Source organism: Delphinapterus leucas, chromosome 8 (assembly GCF_059928025.1).
Source record: "Delphinapterus leucas isolate spDelLeu-1000000601 "Yukka" chromosome 8, BTC_Dleu_Yukka2, whole genome shotgun sequence".
Lineage (NCBI taxonomy): Eukaryota > Metazoa > Chordata > Mammalia > Artiodactyla > Monodontidae > Delphinapterus > Delphinapterus leucas.
This window is the reverse complement of record NC_143136.1, coordinates 9,356,606-9,383,732: the sequence shown is the minus strand read 5'-3', so window position 1 is coordinate 9,383,732 and position 27,127 is coordinate 9,356,606. Positions and strand designations below refer to the sequence as shown.

Sequence of the window (27,127 nt, the reverse complement as noted above, 5' to 3'; positions counted from 1 at the left end):
AGTCTGTTTCTGTTTTCTAAGTAAGTTCATTTGTATCATTTTTAAAAATTCCACATACATATAAGCAATATCATATGATATTTGTTTTTCTCTGTCTCATTTACTCCCCCAATAATTTTAATTGTTAAATCTTTCATATTTGAGCATTTTCATACATTTTCTGCCTTATTCAGAACTGTTTTCTACTACCCTCCACTTAACCTCCTCACTCTGGTAAATCCTATTTAAAACATACTATTGCAGGGAGGCCTTTCTTTAGAGAAAGCTAGAAAGAAACAGTTGAAAGACAAAGGATAGGAGAGAAGGAGCAACATCAGAGAAACAAGACAAAAGTTGCAGAAACAGAGAAAGAGACAGTCCAGGAGACACCAGCAGAAAGAAACAGAGGCAGATATGGATAAAATGTAAAGGTTCAAATGGAAAGGGAAGAAGTAGAAAGAGAATGTGGTATAAAAAAGGAAACCACTAAGATCAGAAACTACCACTAAGATCAGGAACAAGACAAGGTTGCCCACTCTCACCACTATTATTCAACATAGTTTTGGCCACAGTAATCAGAGAAGAAAAAGAGATAAAAGGGATCCAAATTGGAAAAGAAGTAAAGCTGTCACTGTTTGCAGATGACATGGTACTATACATAGAGAATCCTAAAGATGCTACCAGAAAACTACTAGAGTTAATCAATGAATTTGGTAAAGTAGCAGGATACAAAACTGATGAACAGAAATCTCTGGCATTCCTATACACTAATGATGAAAAATCTGAAAGTGAAATTAATAAAACACTCCCATTTACCATTGCAACAAAAAGAATAAAATATCTAGGAATAAACCTACCTAAGGAGACAAAAGACCCATATGCAGAAATTTATAAGACACTGATGAAAGAAATTAAAGATGATACAAATAGATGGAGAGATATACCATGTCCTTGGATTGGAAGAATCAACATTGTGAAAATGACTCTACTACCCAAAGCAATCTACAGATTCAATGCAATCCCTACCAAACTACCACTGGCATTTTTCACAGAACTAGAACAAAAAATCTCACAATTTGTATGGAAACACAAAAGACCCCGAATAGCCAAAGCAATCTTGAGAAAGGAAAACAGAGCTGGAGGAATCAGGCTCCCTGACTTCAGACTGTACTACAAAGCTACAGTAATCAAGAGAGTATGGTACTGGCACAAAAACAGAAATATAGACCAATGGAACAGAATAGAAAACCCAGAGATAAACCCATGCACATATGGTCACCTTCTCTTTGATAAAGGAGGCAAGAATATACAGTGGAGAAAAGACAGCCTCTTCAATAAGTGGTGCTGGGAAAACTGGACAGCTACATATAAAAGAATGAAATTAGAACACTCCCTAACACCATACACAAAAATAAACTCAAAATGGATTAAAGACCTAAATGTAAGGCCAGACACCGTCAAACTCTTAGAGGAAAACATAGGCATAACACTCTATGACATAAATCACAGCAAGATTCTTTTTGACTCACCTCCTAGAGAAATGGAAATAAAACCAAAAATAAACAAATGGGACCTAATGAAACTTAAAAGCTTTTGCCCAGCAAAGGAAACCATAAACAAGATGAAAAGACAACCCTCAGAATGGGAGAATATATTTGCAAATGAAGCAACTGACAAAGGATTAATCTCCAAAACATACAAGCAACTCATGCAGCTCAATATTAAAAAAACAAACAACTCAATCCAAAAATGGGCAGAAGACCTAAATAGATATTTCTCCAAAGAAGATATACAGATTGCCAACAAACACATGAAAGGATGGTCAACATAATTAATCATTAGAGAAATGCAAATCAAAACTACAATGAGATATCATCTCACACCAGTCAGAATGGCCATCACCAAAAAATCTACAAACAGGGCTTCCCTGGTGGCACAGTGGTTGAGAGTCCGCCAGCCGATGCAGGGGACATGGGTTCATGCCCCGGTCTGGGAAGATCCCACATGCCGCAGAGCGGCTGGGCCCGTGAGCCATGACCGCTGGACCTGCGCGTCTGGAGCCTGTGCTCCACAACGGGAGAGGCCACAATAGTGAGAGGCCCGCGTAGTGCAAAAAAAAAAAAAAAAAATTCTACAAACAATAAATGCTGGAGAGGGTGTGGAGAAAAGGGAACCCTCTTGCACTGTTGGTGGGAATGTAAATTGATACAGCCACTATGGAGAACAGTATGGAGGTTCCTTAAAAAACTAACAATAGAACTACCATATGACCCAGCAATCCCACTACTGGGCATATACTCTGAGAAAACCATAATTCAAAAAGAGTCATGTACCAAAATGTTCATTTCAGCTCTATTTACAATAGCCAGGACATGTAAGCAACCTAAGTGTCCATCAACAGATGAATGGATAAAGAAGATGTGGCACATATATACAATGGAATATTACTCAGCCATAAAAAGAAACGAAACTGAGTTATTTGTAGTGAGGTGGATGGACCTAGAGACTGTCATACAGAGTGAAGTAAGTCAGAAAGAGAAAAACAAATACCATATGCTAACACATATATATGGAATCTAAAAAACAAAAGAAAAAAATTGGTCAGAAGAACCTAGGGACAAGATGTGAATAAAGATGCAGACCTACTAGGGAATGGACTTGAGGATACAGGGAGGAGGAGGGGTAAGCTGGGACAAAGTGAGAGAGTGGCATGGATACATATACTCTACCAAACGTAAAATAGAAAGCTAGTGGGAAGCAGCCACATAGCACAGGGAGATCAGCTCGGTGCTTTGTGACCACTTAGAGGGGTGGGATAGGGAGGGTGTGAGGGAGGGAGATGCAAGAGTGAAGAGATATGGGGACATATGTATATGTATAACTGATTCACTTTGTTATAAAGCAGAAACTAACACACCATTGTAAAGCAATTATACTCCAAGAAAGTTGTAAAAAAAAAAAAAAAACGGAAAGGGAGATTTTTCCACAATGGATGAATTACTCAGCCCCTAGTGAAAGCTGCTGTTGCAAAGTTAACCTTCAGGCCAGGTTATTTTGGGGAGTGGGGCCTTCCAGTTTCTCAGGATTTGTTGATTTTCTAGTTATTTTCTTGCTGTGATTCCTCCTTGGTCATAAATTGAGATGTGTGTGGCATTTCATTCTTTACTGCAGGGAACAACAATGCCTGTTGGGAGGCCTGTGATGGAGACGAGCCCCAGGGAGCCTGGAACATCCCACCAAGATGTGAGCTGGGTAAGGATGGGGAGGGATTGCCAGCCGAGGGTGTCAGGTGGCTGAATTCAGAGCTGGTGTTTATTGATGCTTTTTACCCTGAGCACACTCCACAGTCAAAAGATCTAGTGTGTCTTGGAATCCCATGAGTCCATAATAACATAAGTAACATAACAAATAACATAAATATTCCTAAGTGCATTCTAGTAGCAATATGCTGGAGAAAAGTGATTTCTCCCATAGCTATTAATAGTAAAGACTTGAATTTATACCGACCTGCCCTTTATCTTCTCTAAAGAATAAAAACTAAGTATTATTCTATTTGGCTATAATGCTATTATTTTGTGCCCAACATTGGAAAACCCCCAAAAGAAACATGGTCCTTCAGATCAATTGCTCCCAAATCTAAAGTACAATTTTTGTCAACTATTATTTATTATGGGACTGATTTTTCAAAGAATTTTGGCAAACAAGATGTCATTCTTCTCTCCACAAAGTTATGGATGTAACAGACAAAATGTTACTTATTCCTGTTTTATAGGTAAAGAAATAGAAGCACTGAAGTGTGTAAGGGTCTGTTAGCAGTCAAAGCAGTTAAACAAGCGAGGGTACCAGCATCCTCAATGACTTACTATGGTGACTATCGTGTGGGGCTGCAGAGGGTCAGGGCAGCCAAGACTTAGGTACATATATATGATGGAATATTACTCAGCCATAAAAAGGAACGAAATTGGGTCATTTGTAGAGATGTGGATGGACCTAGAGTTTGTCATACAGAGTGAAGTAAGTCAGAAAGAGAAAAACAAATATCATATATTAATGCATATATGTGGAATCTAGAAAAATACAGGTGAACCTATTTGCAGGACAGGAATAGAGATGCAGACGTAGAGAATGGACACAGGGGAGAGGAGAGGTGGGGTGAATTGGGAGATTAGGATTGACATATATACACTGCCATGTGTAAAATAGATAGCTAGTATGAAGCTGCCGTATTGCACAGGGAGCTCAGCTTGGTGCTCTATTATGACCTACATGGGTGGGATGGGGTGGGAGGGAGGGAGGTCCAAGAGGGAGGGGATATATATCAGTATACATATACATGTATATCACTATACATATAGCTGATTCACTTTGTTGTACAGCAGAAACTAACACAACAGTGTAAAGTAACTATACCCCAATTAAAAAAAAAAAAGAAAACTGACTCATGAGTAGGAAAACTGTCAAAGAACACTGAAGGGCAAAGAAGAAGACGACTGGGAGGGAAGCCCAGAGTAAAGTAGGTGTGTGATCCTTCATGGCACAAAAACAACCATGTGTGGGGACAGAAAAATGAGGAGAAAGGTGACTGAGGGATAACGGGAAGGAAAAAAGGCAGAGCAAGGCTCTGGTGGGTCTAAAGTGAGGTGTGTGGAGCAACAGTATCTTTTTCCCAAGGAGAAGTTCACCTGACCATTGAACACCAGAATTCAGCACGAGCACCCTGAGATCTGTACCTCATCACCATGTCTGGTTGGTCTTTTCTGTTTTTCTTTAGTTTCCTGTGAGCCCAAAGCTCTTCAAGGGACAAACGAAGGCAATTCTGAAGAGATTCCCAAACTGCAAGCAGGTAACGGGGAGCTAATATTGATTTAAGTGACCAATTATCTCATTAATTTGTTTGCATGTCTGTATGCAAGGGACATTTCCCTTCATTCCCCCAAACACAAACACACACTTTTCCTTATGCTCTGGTTTCTTTCTTCAGGTATATAGGAGGCAAGGGGGAAAGAGGGGCTAAGGGCCTTAATGCAGGGGCTTCTGGGTAGAGAATTTAAGGGCACAGAATAATAAAAATGTAGATTGGGGCCACCACATGCAGTTGCCTAAGTAGTTTCAATTTTATTTAAAAGTATATGGAATCTAAATACAACCAGATTGGGGTTTGGAGGAGAGAGATCATTTTAAACTTATGTCCCAGGGTTGCATAGGTTTAATGAAATACTATGTATAGGAGAGACAAACAGGAAGTGAGTTAAAAGAAAAAATAAGGATGGATTAAAGACCTAAATGTAAGGCCAGATACTATAAAACTCTTAGAGTAAAACTTAGGCAGAACACTCTTTGACATAAATCGCAGCAAGAGCTTTTTTGATACACCTCCTAGAGTAATGAAAATAAAAACAAAAATAAACAAATGGGACCTAATGAAACTTCAAAGCTTTTGCACAGCAAAGGAAACCATAAAACAAAAAGTCAATCCTCAGAATGGGAGAAAATATTTGCAACCAAGTAACTGACAAGGGATTAATCTCCAAAATATACAAACAGCTCATGCAGCTCAATATCAAAAAAACAAACAACCCAATCAAAAAATGGGCAGAAGATCTAAATAGACATTTCTCCAAGATCTAAAGAAGACATACAGATGACCAAAAAGCACATGAAGAGATGTTCAACATCACTAATTATTAGAGAAATGCAAATCAAAACTACAGTGAGGTATCACCCCACACCGGTTAGAATGGCCATCATCAAAAAGCCTACAAACAGTAAATACTGGAGAGGGTGTGGAGAAAAGAGAACCCTCCTACCCTGCTTGTGGGAATGTAAATTGGTACAGCCACTTTGGAGAACAGTATGGAGTTTCTTTAAAGAACTAAAAATAGAGCTACCATATGATCCAGCAATCCCACTCCTGGGCATATATCTGGAGAAAACAATAATTCGAAGAGATACATGAACTACAGTGTTCATTGCAGCACTGTTTACAATAGCCAGGGCATGGAAGCAACCTAAATGTCCATTGATAGATGAATGGATAAAGAAGATGGTACATATATACAATGGAATATTACTCAACCATAAAAAGAACGAAATAATGCCATTTGCAGCAACATAGATGGACCTAGAGATTGTCATACTGAGTGAAGTAAGACAGAGAAAGACAAATATCATATGATGTCATTTATATGTGGGATCCAAAAAAATGGTACAAATGAACTTATTTATAAAACAGAGTCACAGATGTAGAAAACAAACTGATGGTTACCAAGGGGGAAAGTGGGGGTAAGGATAATTTGGGACAGGAGTCCCCAACCCCTGGGATGCAGACCAGTACCGGTCCATGGCCTGTTAGGAACTGGGTCGCACAGCAGGCGGTGAGCAGTGGGCGAGCCAGTGAAGCTTCATCTGCCGCTCCCCGTCGCTTGCATCACCACCTAAACCATCCCCCACCCCCCACACCACGTCTGTGGAAAAATTGTCTTCCACAAAACTGGTCCCTGGTGCCAAAAAGGTTGGGAACTGCTGATTTAGGAGATTGGGATTGACATATACTCACTACTATATATTAAATAAATAACTAATAAGAACCTACTGTGTGGCACAGGGAACTCTACTTAATACTCTGTAATGACCTCTATGGGAAAAGAGTCTAAAAAAGAGTGGAGATATATATATATATATATAACTGATTCACTTTGCTGTACAGCAGAAACTAACACAACATTATACCTCAACTATACTCCAATAAAAATTAATTTAAAGGGGTGAGATAGGGAGGGTGGGTGGAAGACACAAGAGGGAGGAGATATGGGGATATATGTATATGTATAGCTGATTCACTTTGTTATACAGCAGAAACTAACACACCATTGTCAAGTAATTATACTCCAATAAAGATATTAAAAATTAATTTAAAAAATTAAAAATATAATAAAATAGAGAACTAACAATGACCTACTGTGTAGCACAGGGAACTCTACTTAATACTCTGTAATGACCTATATGGGAAAAGAATCTAAAAAAGAGTGGATATATGTATATGTGTAACTGATTCACTTTGCTGTACAGCAGAAACTAATACAACATTGTAAATCAACTATACTCTAATAAAAATTTAAAAAAATAAATAGATGTGGAATCGAAATAGAACCAGGTTAGAATGTGGTGTCAGGGAGGGGAGATAATTTTCAACCTGCTTTCCTCGAGGTTGTGCCAGGAACATGGGCATAGTGGGTATAATCGCAAAATAGAAAACTCATGTCAAAGACATTTGAAACGAGCCTGCCAAGGGGAAGGAAGGATCCCTACTCGTTTGTCAGTGGCAAAAGATGAGAACTTTGATGATTTGCAGAAGGAATATGTGAGATGGAAAAAATATACAGAGAGGCTGAAATTTTAATTTTTAGATTTAAATTTTAAGTTGAAACATTACAAACAGGAAGTTAAGAACTAAAGAGAACAGATAGAAGCAGGGAAATGAGCACCATAGAAGAAAGGAGCTCAACTCAATAATCAAACAAGGTACAGAGTTTAAAAGGTAGAGAATGTGACATTAGAGAAAGACCCAGAGAGGGAAAGTGCTAAGAAATAGAAAGACTGGAGGAAAGTATAACAGTTATACATAGAGAAAAAGATAAAGGAGAAGAGTAAAACATCTGTAGAGAGGGAACACCATGTACAAGGATGGAGAAGATGGTTTGGGACATTGTAGGGACTGAAAGAAGAGTTGCTGCATGGAAGCAACTTCTAACACTAGGAGTTGAACATGTTAGCCATGAGTTTTCAGATTATGGTTCCTCCAGTTATCAAAGTGGCACCTGTAATACACTCAGAGGCAATGGGCCTCCCCTCAGCCATTCTTGTATACTCTATCTATAACTTAATGATCCCCAAATTCCTAACTCTGGCCCCAACTTGCCTTGTAAGCTCATTCATCTAAGTGCCTGACTATATTTGTACAGGGATCTGAGAGACATCTCCATTTGGATGGTTTTCGGGAACTTCAATACAAGTCACTTCCATAGTTGCATGTACCATCTTTCTTGATGCCAGATCTGCCTCCTTTCCCCGTGTTCCCTATCTCAGTATGGAACGCTATTGTTCCATTCTTTAGGTAGACACCTAGGGGTCACCAATGACTCTTTTCCCTCCCTCAACTCACACACCCCATCAATCATCCAGTTTAGTTAACTATGCCTTTAACTTGTCTCTTACTCATCCATTTGTTGCCACACCTGACACGGAAGACCTAGTCAGATGTCTCTTCTCTCTGGAACTAGAGCCAGGGCAACAGACTCTATATGGTCTCATACCTTCCCCCAGTCATCCTCCCACCATATCCATTCTTTCCAACTCAACTAGATGACCCTTTGAAAATGCAGGTTGGCTTATCTCACTTTCCTACCTTAAATCAATAACTTTTTGTTGTCAAAAGTTTGAAATCCTTCCCTATTTTCCTTCCCATGGCTCCAGCCTCATGTCTGCCTCTCCTGCAACGACTTCTAAAGTTTGTTTAAAACTTTGCAGTAATTTTAATTTTGATTACTTTTTCTCATCTGAGTCTTCACACACACTTAGCCCTGTGCTTGCAACAATTTTCTTGGTCCACTCCACTCTCCATTCTGCTCACTAATCTGGTGAAATCACATGGAAGTTATAGACCACCTCAGAGATACCTTTTCTAATTCCTAGTTCTAGAAAAAAACAGCATGAGAGACGGGGAGAAGACAGAAAGCTCAGCATCAGGAAAGGAAGAGGGAGAAAAGTCAGGTGGGAACAGACATGGGAAAAGAAACAAATCAGGGCAAAGAGAAGTACCAAGAGATTCCAATAGCAAGATACCGAGATAGAAATAGAAGAAGCAGAGATGTGTGGAAAGGGTGAGAATGAGAAAGAGAACTGGGTTGGGAGACAATGTGTACAGTCTCCATCAGATTATTGGATTGTGCAAGCCCCCTCTTACCTTCATGAAACCCTAAGACACAGGTATGCAAACTGTTGTAACTTCTATTTTATGGTTGGGGAAATGAAACAGAAGGGCATGGAGGTTATTTTTGCAAGGGCAAGGTAGAAAAGGAAGAGTGGGCACCAGCATCCTGGGTGTGTCACTGAGGGTGACAGTTGTGTGAAGCCAGCTGACAGTCAGCGTGGGGTCATGTGGTCAGAAAAGGAAGAGGAAACCCAAGGAGTTCTGCCGGTTCCCAGGGGAGAGAACCAGGGTCCAAGAGAAGATTTAGTTAAGGAAAAATTAATGTTGGTGGGGAGGGAAAGGAAACCACTGAGAGACAGGAAGTATAGAAATGGACCCAACCACTTAGGCTTGAAGAGATCTAGAATAAGAAAGTTAGAAAGGATAACAGGAGAAAAGGGATACACTATCACTGAAAAACAAACAAACAAACAAACCCCAAGACCTGAAGACAAGAGATGAGGAGAGAAACACAGACAATCAAAGAGATGCACAGCTAGGAAACAGAGCTGTGTGGAGGTGGAACTGTGGGTAGGATGCTGAGAAGGAGAGAGAAGAGGTGCAGATGGCAAAGAAGCAGAAGGAGATGGCGTGGCTCTCAGAAGCAGTGCTTGGAGCAGACATATGGTTTTTCCATCATGTTTGGCATGAGCCAATCGAGGTCTGTTTCTGATCGCCCTCCATGGTCCATCATGTCCTTGTTTCTCTGCAGTGACCTGTTATCCCAAAACTCCCCAAATGACTCACGAAGGAGAACCCAAGGAGGTGCTCAGCCTACTACCAGTAGAGGGAGAAGGTAATTATGATTTAAACTCCTCAATAAATAGGAAAAAAAATCCCCCCTTCTCTCATCTTGCCATTCTCTTCTTCATATTCACATACATACACATGGAATTGTGTCGATTTTCTGTTTTGTTTTTTCCAAAACTGTGAGAGAGACTAAGGAGAAAGGTGAGCTGAGCTGAGTGGGGAGAGCACCCCTGCATGGAGAACATAGGGAAACAGGATGTGCCAAAGGTAGGCTGGGGTCCCAAAGCACAAGTACCTGGGTGACTTTATTAAATGCATATAAAATCCAAATGTCAACAGGTTATGGCAGTTGAGGCAAGGAGATCATTTTCAGCTTACTTCGGACGTACAAGGAACATGGAAGTAAGTTTTGTGAATGACTGATAAGCTTGCAATTTAGAAAGGTCATGTGGGAGACTTAGAATAGAGCTAATAAGGGAAGGCTCTCCAGCACTGTGGTCCATGTGAAAATGGAAGGACTTTTGTCAGTTTGAGAGAAGGGATCTGTGAGCATGAGGAAAATATATAAAATAAGGAAATTTTACAGGCATCTAGAAAGAGAAGACCCAGAGAAAAAGAGAAAAGGAGAAAATGGAAGACAAGGTAGAAAGGGGATTACCTCAATAAGAAATGAGATACAAAGATAAAAATTAGAGAAACTATATAGAGAGGCAAATAAATACCAAAAAAAAATGTGCAAGGAAGTGCAGAGAAACTATGTCGAGAAAGAGTTTTATCAGATCAATAAAGAGTGAAAACAGCTGTACAGGGAAGAGAAGAGAGAAGTTAGGATCCTGGAATGCTGAAGTATGCATATCAGTCAGGAGCATCTTCCATCCCAGTAGTGAGTTTCCAAGTTAGGTTTGCCCCATTGAGAGAGTGGTGTCGATAACATAGAGTAATAATTCTCTCCCTGGCAGCCTCAGCTACTCTCAGGTAACAGAATGTGTCTCAAGCACATGCCTGCTAGGCAGACCCATCTTCCAAGGTCATCCATCTATGTATTTACCTGAAGACATTTATCCCAGGGCCCTCTCCATTTGGATGTCTTTCAGGAACTGACACTTCCAAAATTGAAACCAACATCTTCTTCCATGAAACTGGAATGTCCTTTTCTTACAGGGTTTGCTCTCTCAGTAAATGGAACTTGAATGTCCCATTTTCTCTTGCTCCCATCTTGCCCATTTTCTCCACTTTAGCACAATTTTTATGTGCAAGATGGAAATCAGATCATATTACTTTCCCACTTAAACCTGGTGACCTTTGTTGTCCAAAGATTAGATCAGTTATCCTTCCTGTCTTTCTGTGCCTTCCATTCATCATGCGACCCTTGCCAATTTCTTCTTCCTCGTCTCACTTGTGGTCTGAGCATCCTGGCTCAGCTCATTTTCTTGTTTCTCTTTAGTGTCCTGTGATCCTGAAGCTTCCCAAATGACCAACAAAGAAGAACCAGAGGAGCTGCCTAGTCAACCACTATGTGATGGAGAAGGTAATTGTGATTTCAACTCCCAAATTGAATCTTTGTTTTTCTGTTTGCAGAGAGGAAAATCTCCATCTTTCTTCTCTCTTCCTACCCTGCTCCCCTTCACATACCCATACAGAAGAAATATATAGAGCCAACTGGAAAGAATGAAAAAGACAGAGAAAATTAGTGTATAAGAAGGGAGTGAGATGGGTAGACTGTTTTCAGCCTCTGATGATAGCGACGGGAGCCACGTTAACCTCTAGGTCAGGTGAGCTCAAAGGCAGCAGGGTCTAAGGGCAAGGACATTCCCATCTTGGAGATACTTGAGCCGCTCTGGTCTTCCTGGTTGTCTCTGGGAGGGTTTTCCTACTACGGTTTCCATTGGTCATACACTGGGATTCCAAGAGATTTCATTCTATTTATCAGAAGGAAGCAGTACCTGTTCAGAAGTGTGTGATGAAGAAGAACCCCAGGAATCCTTGAGCTCACTACCAAAAAGTGGAGCAGGTGAGAGAGATAAGGACTGTCTGGGCTGCAGGGTGTCAGGAGGATGGTGTTTCCTGATGGATTTTACTCTAGGAATACTCCACAATGAAAGCTCCAGTTAATTCTCAAATATCATTCTTCACATTTACCTTGGCTCTTTGGCCCTTGTACCTTGCAAGGGACAAGAAACCTTGAGCAACTCCATAATTAGGAGATCATGTTGTTTGATTGTAGGTATCCATATATTCAGTTGTAGTAGATAGAATTCCACATAGGAGAAAGAACACAGAAGTTGTACAAAAATTTGATTAACTTTAGTGGAACTGTTAGTATATTATTCTCTAGCTATTTATTATCTCCCAGGAATATTTATATTCACCTCTTCCAGCACAGAAACATAATCTTTCATTTGTGTATTATCTACAGAGAGTTGATTTATTGGTTAAGTTGGTGTAATGTACTTTAACTCATCATAAACTGTTTCTTTGCCCAAATGTTTGAACTTTTGATCTTATTATAGGAATAACTCATGACTTCAAATGTTTGAGGTTCTTTGAGGGTTTTAGTTGTTTCTTATTCCATGGACAACACTCAAAGATGAAGTACAGTTGGGTTTAAGCTGATTTTGATGATTAGGTGGAGTCATGGTCTTTATATAAATAGTTTGTAGCATCCTTGCCCTGAATGCCCATCAGTAGCTGTCAGCCTGATATTTCTTAATGCAATTTATCCTCAATTAAAATTTATTTTAGAAGCATAATTACAAGTAAAGCCATTATTTTTTTCCAGGAGTTGGCTTGGGATGATGACATATTCAAAAATTCTTCAAATTGGCTCTACTAGAAATATTTTAGAAGAACTGAATTATAAAGTTAGGGTGGTGATCGTCCTAAGTGAAGTCAGTCTTGGAATGTTATTATTAGTAGTAACATTATAGGGAAGTCAGAGGCTTCAGACATTAAACCAGTAAATAGAAAAACTAAAGTTGTAAGGATAAAGGATAAAAATATGAAGGAGAATGTGACAATCAGTGTGACAATCTAGGCATCCAGGAAAACTTTACTCTGATTGATCTTGAGCGGAAGCAGTTCTACTTCATGGAATTGTCTGCATGTTCTGGGGATCTTTGGGTAGTAAAAAGACATTAAATAATCCACTTGATATTTGTTTTTATATGGGCACCTGAAGAGATTGAAAATCTGTTTGTTTCCACAGCATTCAGAAGTTATGATCTACTCCAAATGCATAATGGCTTTCAGTTTAACAATTTGACATGTCCTAGAGAAGGCTCTATGTTCAGTTACTTGAGACAATTTTGCTTTCTGTAAGGGAATGAACTCTACAAGGGAGTCTGGAACAGTCATTGCATAACCAGCCTGGTATTTCATTTTACTTTATTTTCTTTTGTCTCATTTAATTTTATTTTTATTTTAGAGATAAAACTTATCACCAAACAATATTAAGTCAGGATTTAGTAAGGAAGTATCTAAACTATCTCTTCTGGAAGTGGACATTAGAAACTAAATCCTAGGATTCTCCTTCCTTGAGTAAGAATATTACTCTATAACACACACACACACACACACACACACACACACACACACACACACACATATGACATTTTCTTTATCTATTTATCTATTGATGAACACTTAGGTTGTTCCCATGTCCTTGGCTATTGTTTAAATAATGCTGCAGTGAACATTAGGGTGCAGATTTTGTTTCCTTTGGATTATATATCCAGGAGTGGAATTGCTGGAACATAAGGTAGTTCTATTTTTAGTTTTTTGAGGAAACTCCGTGCTGTTTTCCACAGTGGCTGCACCAATTTACATCCCACCAACAGTGCTCAAGGGTTCCCTTTGCTCCACATTCTCACCAACATTTGTTATTGCTTGTGTTGACAATCTCCTTTTCTTAAACATCAACTCTGCCATACAACGTAACCTAAAAATGGGGGTAATGTCTTATGATATTCACGGTCCCTGGGGTTTAGGAACAAATCTTGGGAGGTCATTTTAGAATTCTACCTATGACAATGAAGCTTGAATAAATCTCCAGAAAATAACTATCCAGATGAGACATTGATTTTCCCAAGCAAATAATATAGGCTACCAAACAAATTAAAACACCAAAGAAAGCTGAGCATGAGTGTGTTAAAGAAAAGAATTTGACTTTAGAAAAGACTATAGCAATTGGCTTAGGCACTACAGGGAAGTGAGGTATACCTATTTTGTTTATTTCCTGCATATCTTGAATATGCATAGTATAGGCATACTGATGTTCAGATTAACTATAAAGTGATCATGTGTAGGAGAATTTTCCAGGAATTCTAAGGTTAGCCCTTCTTAGTACACTTAATATGTAGTTTCATTTGCAGAATAGAGCCTTACCTATTAAATTTTTAGGAGTTTCTTGGAGAAAAGAAAGGACAGTTTGTTACGTAATGGTCTGAATATAGCAGTTATTGGTTGGCACAGGGAACTACTCTTGGTCATTTTTTTCAGTCCTTTTAGAGAAATATTATCAAATGAGTCATTTACTTTTGACATGCCAAAAGTTCCCCACTGAAATCTAAAGACATCTTTTGTGAAAATTTACCATTTATTAAATGCAAGTTAGAATCACACTGAGAGTACAGAGAGGAAGTGAAAGTTCTGCCAGTGGGCGATTGTGACTTTGGCAAAGACAAGCCCATGACATAGAGTCATAAGTATGAATGGTGTCCTGAAAATGGAGTATTGTGCTCATCAATCAAGCAGAAACTAAAAAGAAGACATATGACCAATTATATGATAACAGTTATGTACTAAACAAAAGGATTTTCTTTCAAAAATTAATATGATGTCAAGTATCCTCATGAAAGTTTTGGTGAGGGACCCAAGACAAAATGTGACAAACTATATTTGCACAAATTATCGACTTTCTAATGGACCCCCATCCATTAATTAGTCTTTGGGGCTAGCTTGGATTGGGGATTTATCAAATCTATGCCTCTATCTATTTGCTTTGGATCACTATCTTCTAATAATGAAGAAGCACAGGAAAATCAGGAACAGACAAACACACGAGACAAGACTTTTAAAAAAATAGACAAAAGAAAAGTGAGAATAAATGAAGTAGTGGAAGAATAAGCACATTAATAGAACATTTGCTAAATGCTGTCCCGCCAAACCAAAATGTCTGCTTACTTTGTATGTAATTGCCTACACATCTTTAAATAATAAAATAAATTCAGAAATAAAACTTCAATGAAACAAGTCAGAGCTCAAGTTGTTCTTGAGATGGATTCACTTGGCAGTGGATCAGGAAGACAATCTGAGTTGTGCACAAGAAGCTGGGGTTTTGGACCAACACCTGTTGGTCCAAGGGTCCCACAAGACACCCCTAAGCAAGAGTCCTCAAGACGATCTTGGTGGGAACACCATTTGTGAAGGAAGAGTGGCCACCATGCAATATTTGAAGCTAAAGCTGGATTTATAGCTTGCTAAGCAAGACACATGGTGGGAGGAAGCACTGTACACAGTTTTTTTAAATAAAGGAAACGGCTGATTTTACTTATTTTTAATTAATTTTTATTGGAGTATAGTTGATTTACAATGTTGTGTTTTTACTTACACTTTTGGGAAGCATGTAGTTCAGGGACTGCAGACTTTCAGAAACAGGAGTGTTTATAAATCGGTTAGCATTTAGCCATACACACAGGCTTTCTGAAGTGTATCTGTTGCTGACTGGCTGATTTTCATAAGTGTAAGGCTGCAACTGATGAGCTGACTTTAGATGTGGTTAGTGATGCAAGCAGTCATTGGCCAATTGGGATGAATTTAAAACTGGTTCTGGCAATTACTTTTTGCAACTTTCAAAGGACAGTCAGTTTTTCCTAGAAGGATAAGATCTTTTTATTTTATTCTTAGGGATAAAAGTAGAAAAATGAAAGTAGAGAAAGCAGAATGAGGCTCAAAAGATGGGAAAAACATGGCTCTGTTGGATCTCAGGTGTGATTATTGGAGCAGATATTCTTTTTCCCAGAAGGCAGTTCATTGTTGTTTTTCTTTTCTTTTCTTTTTTTCATCTTTATTGGAGTATAATTGCTTTACAATGTTGTGTTAGTTTCTGCTGTATAACAAAGTGAATCAGCTATATGTATACATATATCCCCATATACCATCCCTCTTGCGTCTCTCTCCCACCCTCCCTATCCCACCCCTCTAGGTGGGCACAAAGCACCGAGCTGATCTCCCTATGCTATGTGGCTGCTTCCCACTACCTATCTATTTTACATTTGGTAGTGTATATATGTCAGTGAAACTCTATCACTTTGTCTCATATTACCTGTCCTCCTCCCTGTGTCCTCAAGTCCATTCTCTGCGTCTGCATCTTTATTGCTGTCCTGCCGCTAGGTTCATCAGAACCTTTTTTTTTTTTTTTAGATTCCATATATATGTGTTAGCATACGGTATTTGTTTTTCTCTTTCTTACTTACTTCACTCTGTGTGACAGTCTCTAGGTCCATCCACCTCACTACAAATGACTCAATTTTGTTTCTTTTTATAGCTAATATTCCACTGTATATATATATGTGTGCCACAACTTCTTTATCCATTCATCTGTCAATGGACACTTACGTTGCTTCCATGTACTGGCTATTGTAAATAGTGCTGAAATGAACATTGTGGTACATGTCTCTTTTTGAATTATGGTTTTCTCAGGGTATATGCCCAGCAGTGGGATTTCTGGGTCGTATGGTAGTTCTATTTTTAGTTTTGTTAGGAACCTCCATAGTAGCTGTATCAATTTACATTCCCACCAACAGTGCAAGAGGGTTCCCTTTTCTCCACACTCTCTCCAGCATTTATTGTTTGTAGATTGTTTTAATTATGGCCATTCTCAACCAGTGTGAGGTGATACCTCATTGTGGTTTTGATTTGCATTTCTCTAGTGATTAGTGATGTTGAGCATCCTTTCATGTGTTTGTTGGCAATCCATATATCTTCTTTGGAGAAATGTCTATTTAGTTCTTCTGCCCATTTTTGGATTGGGTTGTTTGTTTTTTTAATACTGAGCTGCATGAACTGCTTGTACACTTTGGAGATAAATCCTTTGTCATTTGCTTCGTTTGCAAATAATTTCTCCTATTCTGAGGGCTGTCTTTCTTCTTATTTGTAGTTTCCTTTTAAGTTTCATTAGGTCCCATGTATTTATTTTTGTCTTTATTTCCATTTCTCTAGGAGGTGGGTCAAAAAGGATCACCCTGTGATTTATGTCAAAGAGTGTTCTTCCTATGTTTTCCTCTAAGGGTTTTATAGCGTCTGGCCTTACATTTAGGTCTTTAATCCATTTTGAGTTTATTTTTGTGTATGGTATTAGGAAGTGTTCTAATTTCATTCTTTTACATGTAGCTGTCCAGTTTTCCCAGCACCACTTATTGAAGAGGCTGTCTTCTCTCCACTGTATATTCTTGCCTCCTTTATGAAAGATAAGGTGACCGTATGTGCATGGGTTTATCTCTGGGCTTTCTATCCTGTTCCATTGATCTGGATTTCTGTTTTTGTGCCAGTACCATACTGTCTTGATTATTGTGGCTTTGTAGTATAGTCTGAAGTCAGGGAGCCTGATTCCTCCAGCTCCGTTTTTCTTTCTCAAGATTGCCTATTCGAGGTCTTTTGTGTTTCCATACAAATTGTGAAATTTTTTGTTCTAGTTCTGTGAAAAATGCCATTGGTAGTTTGATAGGGATTGCATTGAATCTGTAGATTGCTTTGGGTTGTATTGTCATTTTCACAATATTGATTCTTTCAATCCAAGAACGTGGTATACCTCTCTATCTGTTTGTATCATCTTTAATTTTTTTCATCAGTGTCTTATAGTTTTCTGCATACAGGTCTTTCGTCTCCTTAGGTAGGTTTATTCCTACGTATTTTCTTCTTTTTGTCACAATGGTAAATGGGAGTGTTTCCTTAATTTCTCTTTCAGGTTTTTCATCATTAGCCTATAGGAATGCAAGAGATTTCTGTGCATTAATTTTGTATCCTGCAACTTTACCAAATTCATTGATTAGCTCTAGTAGTTTTCTGATAGCATCTTTAGGATTCTCTATGTATAGTATCATGTCATCTGCAAACAGTGAGAGTTTTACTTCTTTTTTTCCGATTTGGATTCCTTTTATCTCTTTTTCTTCTGTGATTACTGTGGCTAAAACTTCCAAAACTATGTTGAATAGTAATGGTGATAGTGGGCACCCTTGTCTTGTTCCTGATCTTAGAGGAGATGGCTTCAGTTTTTCACCATTGAGAATGATGTTGGCTGTGGGTTTGTCATATATGGCCTTTATTATGTTGAGGTAAGTTCCCTCTATGCCTACTTTCTGGTCGGTTTTTTATCATAAATGGGTGTTGAATTTTTTCAAAAGCTTTTTCTGCATCTATTAAGATTATCATGTGGTTTTTATCCTTCAATTTGTTAATATGGTGTATCACATTGATTGATTTGCATATGTTGAAGAATCCTTGCATTCCTGGGATAAACCCCACTTGATCATGATGTATGATCCTTTTAATGTGCTGTTGGATTCTGTTTGCTAGTATTTTGTTGAGGATTTTTGCATCTATGTTCATCAGTATTATTGGCCTCTAGTTTTCTATCCTTGTGACATCTTTGTCTGGTTTTGGTATCAGGGTGGTGGTGGCCTCATGCAATGAGTTTGGGAGTATTCCTCCCTCTGCTATATTTTGGGAGAGTTTGAGAAGGATGGGTGTTAGCTCTTCTCTAAATGTTTGATAGAACTTGCCTGTGAAGCCATCTGGTCCTGGGCTTTTGTTTGTTGGAAGATTTTTAATCACAATTTCAATTTCAGTACTTGTGATTCGTCTGTTTATATTTTCTATTTCTTCCTGATTCAGTCTCAGAAGGTAGTGCTTTTCTAAAAATTTGTCCATTTCTTCCAGGTTTTCCATTTTATTGGCATATAGTTGCTTGTAGTAATCTCTCATGATCCTTTGTATTTCTGCAGTGTCAGTTGTTACTTCTCCTTTTTCATTTCTAATTCTGTTGACTTGAGTCTTCTCCCTTTTTTTCTAGATGAGTCTGGCTAATGGTTTATCAATTGTGTTTATCTTCTCAAAGAGCCAGCTTTTAGTTTTATTGATCTTTGCTATTGTTTCCTTCATTTCTTTTTCATTTATTTCTGATCTGATTTTTATGATTTCTTTCCTTCTGCTAACTTTGGGTGTTTTTTTTGTTCTTCTTTCTCTAATTGCTTTAGGTGTATGGTTAGGTTGTTTATTTGAGATTTTCCTTATTTCTTGGGGTAGGATAGTACTGCTATAAACTTCCCTCTTAGAAGTGCTTTTGCTGCATCCCATAGGTTATGGGTCATCGTGTTTTCATTGTCATTTGTTTCTAGGTATTTTTTGATTTCCTCTTTGATTTCTTCAGTGATCTCTTGGTTATTTAGTAGTATATTGTTTAGCCTCCATGTGTTTGGTTTTTTTACAGTTTTTTTCCTGTAATTGATATCTAGTCTCATAGCGCTGTGGTCATAAAAGATACTTGATACAATTTCAATTTTCTAAAATTTACCAAGGCTTGACTTGTGTCCCAGGATATGATCTATCCTGGAGAATGTCCCATGAGCACTTGAGAAGTAAGTGTATTCTGTTGTTTTTGGATGAAATTTCCTATAAATATCAATTAAGTCCATCTTGTTTAATGTGTCATGTAAAGCTTGTGTTTCCTTATTTATTTTCACTTTGGATGATCTGTCCATTGGTGAAAGTGGGCTGTTAAAGTCCCCTGCTATTATTGTGTTACTGTTGATTTCCCCTTTTATGGCTGTTAGCATTTTCCTTATGTATTGCAGTGCTCCTGTGTTGGGTGTGTAAACATTTACAATTGTTATATCTTCTTCTTGGATTGATCCCTTGATCATTATATAGTGTCCTTCTTTGTCTCTTGTAATAGTCTTTATCTTAAAGTCTATTTTGTCTGATATGAGAATTGCTACTCCAGCTTTCTTTTGATTTCCATTTGCATGGAATATCTTTTTCCATCCCCTCACTTTCAGTCTGTATGTGTCCCTAGGTCTGAAGTGGGCCTCTTGTAGACAGCATATATATGGGTCTTGTTTTTGTATCCATTCAGCCAGTCTATGTCTTTTGGTTGGAGCATTTAATCCATTTACATTTAAGGTAATTATCAATATGTATGTTCCTATTACCATTTTCTTCATTGTTTTGGGTTTGTTTTTGTAGGTCTTTTCCTTCTCTTGTGTTTCCTGCATAGAGAAGTTCCTTAAGCATTTGTTGTAAAGCTGGTTTGGTGGTGCTGAATTCTCTTAGCTTTTGCTTGTCTGTAAAGGTTTTAATTTCTCCATTGAATCTGAATGAGACCCTTGCTGAGTAGAGTAATCTTGGTTGTAGGTTTTTCCCTTTCATCACTTGAAATATGTCCTGCCACTCCCTTCTGGCTTGCAGAGTTTCTGCTGAAAGATCAGCTGTCAACCTTATGGGGATTCCCTTGTATGTTATTTGTTGTTTTTCCCTTTCTGCTTTTAATATTTTTTCTTTGTATTTAATTTTTGATTGTTTGATTAATATGTGTCTTGGCATGTTTCTCCTTGGATTTATGCTGTATGGGACTCTCTGTGCTTCCTGGACTTGATTGACTCTTTCCTTTCCCATGTTAGGGAAGTTTTCAACTATAATCTCTTCAAATATTTTCTCAGTCCCTTTCTTTTTCTCTTCTTCTACTGAGACCCCTATAATTCGAATGTTGGCATGTTTAACATTGTCCCAGAGGTCTCTGAGACTGTCCTCAGCTCTTTTCATTCTTTTTTCTTTATTCCACTCTGTGGTAGTTATTTCCACTATTTCGTCTTCCAGGTCACTTATCCATTCTTCTGCCTCAGTTATTCTATTGATTGCTTCTAGAGAATTTTAAATTTCATTTATTTTGTTGTTCATCATTGTTCGTTTGCTCTTTAGTTCTTCTTGGTCCTTGTTAAGTGTATCTTGTATTTCCTCCATTCTATTTCCAAGGTTTTGGATCATCTTTTCCAAGATTTTGGATCATCTTTAGTTCCAAGATTTTGGATCATTCATTACTATGAGTTCTTTTTCAGGTAGACTGCCTATTTCCTCTTCATTTTTTTGGTCTGGTGGGTTTTTACCTTGCTCCTTCATCTGCTGTGTTTCTCTGTCTTCTCATTTTGTTTAACTTACTGTGCTTGGGGTCTCCTTTTCGCAGGCTGCAGGTTCGTAGTTCCCATTGTTTTTGGTGTCCGTCCCCAGTGGGTAAGGTTGGTTCAGGGGTCTGTGTAGGCTTCCTGGTGGAGGGGACTTGTGCCTGTGTTCTAGTGGGTGGGGCTGCATCTTGTCTTTCTGGTGGGCAGAGCCGTGTCTGGTGGTGTGTTTTGGGATGTCTGTGAACTTAGTAAGATTTTAGGCAGCCTCTCTGCTAGTCAGTGGGGTTGTGTTCCTGTCTTGCTAGTTGTTTGGCATGGGGTGTCCAGCACTGGAGCTAGAAAGCAGTTCATTATAGTTCAGAATATTAGTGTGCATTATGAGAGCCCCAGGAACTCTTCCCTAATCACTGTCTCAGGATCTGTGGATGGTAATTTTCCTGTGTCTCTTTAGTATCTGGCAAACTAGAAGATCTTCAGATGAATACAGAAGGAGATTCTGAGGAGCGAACTTCTAGCCCACTATCTTATAATGGACAAGGTAACTATGCATTAAGAAAAAAAGCAGAAACAAAGTTCTGGTAAAGAGAAAAGGATGAGAAAGGGGAAAATGGAGACTTAAAGGAAGAGTCAGGTGTAGGGAGGATAAATGAAAGATTTCAGAGGAAGAGGTAGAAAAAGTGGGATCAACAAGGGTTCAGAAAAGAGGATCACTAGGGAAATGAAAAGTCTTCATAATTCACAATTTTGCCCCAGGAGCAGAGCCACCAACATTTGGAAATGAGAAGTGTTCCTGTGTTATTTGTTTCTCAAAATATGTGCCAGGAGGTCCAGAAGGAAGTACTGAAAGTAAAGAAGCTAGTGACATGATGGGTAAGGATACCTGAGTGTGGTGAGATGGGGGTGGCTCCACTGGTAACACAGACGCAGGTTGGGTGGTGGCAGGTGGTCCAATCCATCCCAGTATCCTGATCTCTGCATTTGCTTGACCTGATCCTTTTGGGAATAGCAGGGAAGCAAGAGATCATTATAAAATTGTGTCTAAGGGATGGCCCATGTTGATTATATATGGATGATGTAGTAGAAATACACTTTTAAAATTGGCAGTATATTGTTTATTACATCAGTATATTACTAATAAAACCTTGTGATTTACAATGTTTTCTATACCTGTCACCCAAGAAAGTCAAGTGTATGTCCACTAGTAGATAATAGTGTCATTTTGTCACAACCTTAGAAAGTTCTCAAAAGACAACTAGTCCTGTCACTTAATTGTCAGGAGAAGAGACTTCAGGTCAACTATTCTTAACCCAGCACATATTTTTGATAGATGTTCTCCAGTATGTCACTTGTTTATATAGTGATCCTATTAAGTTTTGTACATAAGATCTTATTTAATCCTAACAAAATTCTTAAGAACTAGACAGATATCCCTGAGTAAACTGAAGTACATAGGTATTGAAGAATGTTTTTCAAAGTCCCATTAAGAAATAAAGGAAGACCCAGGGCTCATCCTGGACTCTCACTTCTCAATTCAGTAGGTTTAGTTCCTTTAGAAAGAAGAGACAGATGATAACCCAAACATCTTTATAAATTCAAGCCTTTTGCAGTATGAATCATTCTAAGATTTATAACTTTTATTTATTCATTTTTGTTTCCTCACCACCTGTTATTTCTAGATACTGTGGATCTTGGAAACAACTCTACTTTGGGAAAACTCAAGAGGAAAAGAAGTAAGAGTGCATACAATTTTACTTGCTTTTGATATTAAAATGAGTTTTTAAGGCCAGTTTCATTATTATAATTTATAATAATAAATATTAATAATATGACAGCCCCATAAAGATGTCTATATCCTAATCTCTGGAACCTGTAATCTGTTCTCTTACATGGCAAAAGGGATTTTACAGATATAATTAAGATAGGGACCTTGAAAGGGGCGATTATCCTGGATTATTGTGGTGCGTCCAATATCATCAAATGGGCCTTAAAAAATGAAGAAGTGTGTCTGGCTGTGAAGAGAGGGAGAAGCGATTATGGAAGATAGTCACAGAGAGATGCAATATTTGCTGGCTTTGCAGATGAAGGGGAGGAAAAAGGAATATGGGTGGCTCCTAGAAGCTGGGAAAGTAAAAGAAATAGATTTTCCTCTATAGCCTCCAGACAGGAATGAAGGCCTACTGAAATCTTGATTTTAGCCCAGAGAGACCCTTGTCAGACTTCTAACCGACACAAGTGTAAGACAATAAAGTGTTTTAAGTCACTAAATTTGAGGTCATTTGTTATGGCAGCAATAAAAGAGTAAAACAGAATTTTTGGTCATTGGAAGTGGGGTGCAGCTATATTGCATTCCTGAAAATGTGGAAGTGACTTTGTAATTGGGCAATGGCCAGAGGGAAATTGGGTTATAAGAAGAACTTTAAGTAGAATGATAGAGAATGTCTAGATTGCCTTGAGCAGTTTGTTAGTAGAAAGGTGGTGCTGAAGACTCTGCTTGTGAGGACTTGGAAGTGAAGAACATGGTAGAGAACCTATATCATATTAGAGAATGTGTAAATTGTCATGAAACCACTGTTAGTTTAAAGGTGTCACTGAAGGAAATAAGGAACATGTGTTTGGAAATTAAAGGAAAGGGGATCCTTATTATATAGTGGCAGAAAGCTCAGTGAAATTCTATCCTGCAGTTATGCGGAAAGCAGAATTTTCTGGATATATAGCTAAGGAGATTTCTAAGTACTATGATAAAGGTGCAGCTGGTTTCATGTTGCTGCTTAGAGTAAACTGTGAGAGGAAAGAGATAAGTCAAGGGAAGAACTGCTAAACAAAAGGAATACGAGCTTGATGATTTGGAAAATTCTTAGCCTATTCAGATTGCAAAAGATGCTCATATTCGGAGCTTCATTGTCAGGAAAATGTGCTCTGCAGTGACAACCCAGAGTGTGGCTGTATAACTTTTTGCTAATGCCCCAGAAGTAGTGAAAATTCAGGGTATTCAGTCATATAAAATGTTCTTTGAAGAGGTTAAGTTTGTGACCCATAGATACCTTCAACCATCTCAGCAGAAGTGAAAAATAGATATGTGAGTACCTACAGAAAGATCTGTAGAAGAGACTGTTGTCTAATGGAGGAGATCCCCATGACATACATCAGAGATTGATAAGATTCTTGAAAACTTTATACCAACAGAAACAGAGATGTCCTTTTTCTAGTCCCTGGAACCTGTAATCTGTTACTTCACCTGGCAAAAGAGACTTTGATGGTGTGATTAAGTTAAGGGTTTTGAGATGCGGAGATTTTCCTAGATTATCTGGGTGGCCCTCATCAAATCACAGGGGTCCTTAAAATCAGAAAACCTTTCCTTCTATGGAGAGAGGGATATGTGACTATAGAATAATGATCAGAGAGATACAATGTGGCTGGCTTTGAAGATGAAGGCAGGGAGCAATGAGCCAAGAAATATGGGCAGCCTTCAGAAGCTGGAAAAGGTAAAGAAATGAATTATCCCCTACAGCTTCCAGAAAGGAACAGAGCTCTCTGGATTCTTTGATTTTAGCTCAGTGAGACTTATATTTTTTCAAAAATTTTGTTGTTTTTAAAATTTTAAAATATATGCTCTTTGTAAATTTTGATTGATGTATATCTTTCTAGATTTTTCTATGCATGTATTAACACATGTATATCATATACTAACACATTATATCATAAATCTATTCTTACTGTTACATTTCCCTTAGTTTAAAGCAGTATATCATGCACAGACATTATAAACATTTAACATTTTGCCAAACTTAATTGTAAAAAGTTTCATTTCATTCTGCTTTAATTTGCATTGCTCTCATTTTTGTTGTGGTCAAGCACTTTTCATTTGTTATTGGTTGTTTGTTTTCCTTTTTCTAAAAATGGCTGATGAAAATAAATAAATAAATAAAAATGGCTGGTGTATAAGCCTTGCCCAGTATTGCTATCTTTTTTTTTTAACCATGCTGAAGAAGCATAGGAATATACATATATATATAAAATTTTGCCTATGTATGTGGTTACTATTTTGTCTCATTTGATGTTATTCTCTTAGGCTTGTTTATAGCATATTTTGTTCTAGAGAAATTTGAAAATTTTATGTAGTAAGAACTATCAAGGTTTTCCTTTATGGCTTCTAGGTTTTGTTTATAATGTACAAAGATATTTTCCATCTCAATATTTTTAAAATATTTATATTTGCTTCTAGAATATTTGAAGTACTTAGTGCTTTTAAATGCTTAAAGCTATTATTCACATAGGATTCACTTCTTTGTGTATGATGTGAGATAGTAATTACAAGGAATAACACCAACACTTTTTTTTAAATTGAAGTATAGTTGATGTACAATATTATATGTTACAGGTGTACAATATAGTGATTCCATTTTTAAAGGTTATATTCCATTTATAGTTATTATAAAATATTTGCTATATTCCCCATGATGTACAATAAATTCTTGTAGCTTGTTTTATACATAATAGTTTGTACCTCTTAATTCCCATCCCTATATTTCCCCTCCCCTCTTCCTTCTCCCCACTAGTAACCACTAATTTGTTCTCTATATCTGTGTCTGCTTCTTTTTTGTTATATTCGACTACTTTGTTGTGTTTTTTTAGGTTCCAAATATAAGTTATATAATACAGTATTTGCCTTTCTCTGTCTGACTTATTTCACTTAGCATAATTCCCTCCAAATTCATCCATATTGCTGCAAATTCATTCTTTTTATGGCTGAGTAGTATTCCATACTATATATATACACCACATCTTCTTTTTCCATTCATCTGTTGATGGACACTTAGGTTGCTTCCATATCTTGGCAGCGTAAATAGTGCTGCTGTGAATATTGGGATACATGTATCTTTTCAAATTAGTGTTTTTGTGTTCTATGGCTATATGCCCAGGAGTGGGATTGCTGGGCCATATGATAATTCTATTTTTAGTTTTGTTAGAAACCCCCAAACTTTTTTCCACAGTGGCTGCATCAACTTACATTCCCACCAACAGGGTAGGAGGGTTCCCTTTTCTCTACGTTCTTTCCAATTTCGCTGTTTGTATTCTTTTTGATGATAGTCATTCTGACAGATGTGAGGTGATATCTCATTGTGGTTTTGATTTTCATTTCCCTGATGATTAGCGATGTTGAACATCTTTTCATGTGCCTATGAACACCAACATTTTTTTCTTCATGATTTTAATGCCCTCTTGTCCCTTTTCCTGTATTCACAGATCTGTGTCTGACTCTACTCTGAAATGCTGGTCAGTTTATTTTATTTTTTTAAATAGATCTTTATTGGAATATAATTGCTTCACAATACCGTGTTATCAAGTCGGTTTAATTACAGTGCTTTAAAGTAAAATTTTCTATTCCTACTTGTTATACTTTTTTTTTAACAAAGAAAAAAGTAAAAAAATATAATGAGAAGCAAGAGAAAAGGAGGTTTCAGAATTTCAGTAATTCTGGCTCCCTCACTGTGCATGAATTTTAGAATCAATCAAGATTTCCTCTTAATACCTCCCCAACTGCACTGGAACTTTGAAAATACATTCAATTTGGAGATAAATTTGGGTAGAAATGAGGGTTTTACATGGAGAATGAACTACTCATTTATTCAGATCACGTTTTATGTTCTTCAACAAAGTTTTAGTTTTTTAAATAGATCTTGCACATTTTTACTTTCCTTGTCAGCTTTATTGAGCTATAATTTTCTATAATAGCACTCATCACTGTTAAGATATGATTGGATGAGTTTTAACAAACTTACCTCGTCAATTCTTTAAAATTTGTTGAAAGCTCCTTTGCATCCTAATTTACGTCAATATTTGTGAATGTTCTGTGCCACTTAAAAATAGTGTGCATTGAACTATTTCTTGGGATCTGGCCTCTCCCCATAAACAGTCTTTATCAAGCACAACTTTGTTGTTTGGTTCTTCTAAATCTTCTAAAGTAGCTTATATTCTTTCTATCAGGTTTCTACTTAGATGTGGTAAGTTCTCCCACATGGTTGTGTATTTGCCTCCTCACTACTCTGTTGTTTTATTTTAAATACTTTGAGGCTATTCATGACTGTATAACTTAGTGGATTTTTTCCTTTTATTATTATACAGTGTTCCTCTTTATCCCTATTAATGCTTTTGATCTTAAATCTCTTTTTCAGGGTGCTGATAGTGTTCCATGAACTTTTATGTTTTTGAGGTTTTTTACTCCCTTTGCATTAAGCCCTTTTTTGCAGCTTTGTTTTAG

The 27,127-nt window shown here is 37.7% G+C and overlaps 1 protein-coding gene across 8 annotated transcripts in view; it reads left to right on the top strand.

The window, feature by feature from the left end:
- The window catches only part of SP140 (SP140 nuclear body protein), a 76,008-nt gene that overhangs the window by 26,391 nt on the left and 22,490 nt on the right, over positions 1-27,127 (top strand). For 4 of the 8 annotated variants that reach the window (XM_089916245.1, XM_089916243.1, XM_022567918.3 and 1 more), the window contains 8 exons: positions 3,151-3,231; positions 4,751-4,822; positions 9,660-9,743; positions 11,142-11,225; positions 11,628-11,708; positions 21,320-21,406; positions 21,622-21,738; positions 22,545-22,598. In XM_089916245.1, the coding sequence (XP_089772371.1) occupies positions 3,151-3,231; positions 4,751-4,822; positions 9,660-9,743; positions 11,142-11,225; positions 11,628-11,708; positions 21,320-21,406; positions 21,622-21,738; positions 22,545-22,598 (660 nt within the window). The remainder of the gene's footprint in view (positions 1-3,150; positions 3,232-4,750; positions 4,823-9,659; positions 9,744-11,141; positions 11,226-11,627; positions 11,709-21,319; positions 21,407-21,621; positions 21,739-22,544; positions 22,599-27,127) is intronic. The other 4 variants (XM_089916247.1, XM_089916241.1, XM_089916246.1 and 1 more) reach the window with 3 other exon arrangements.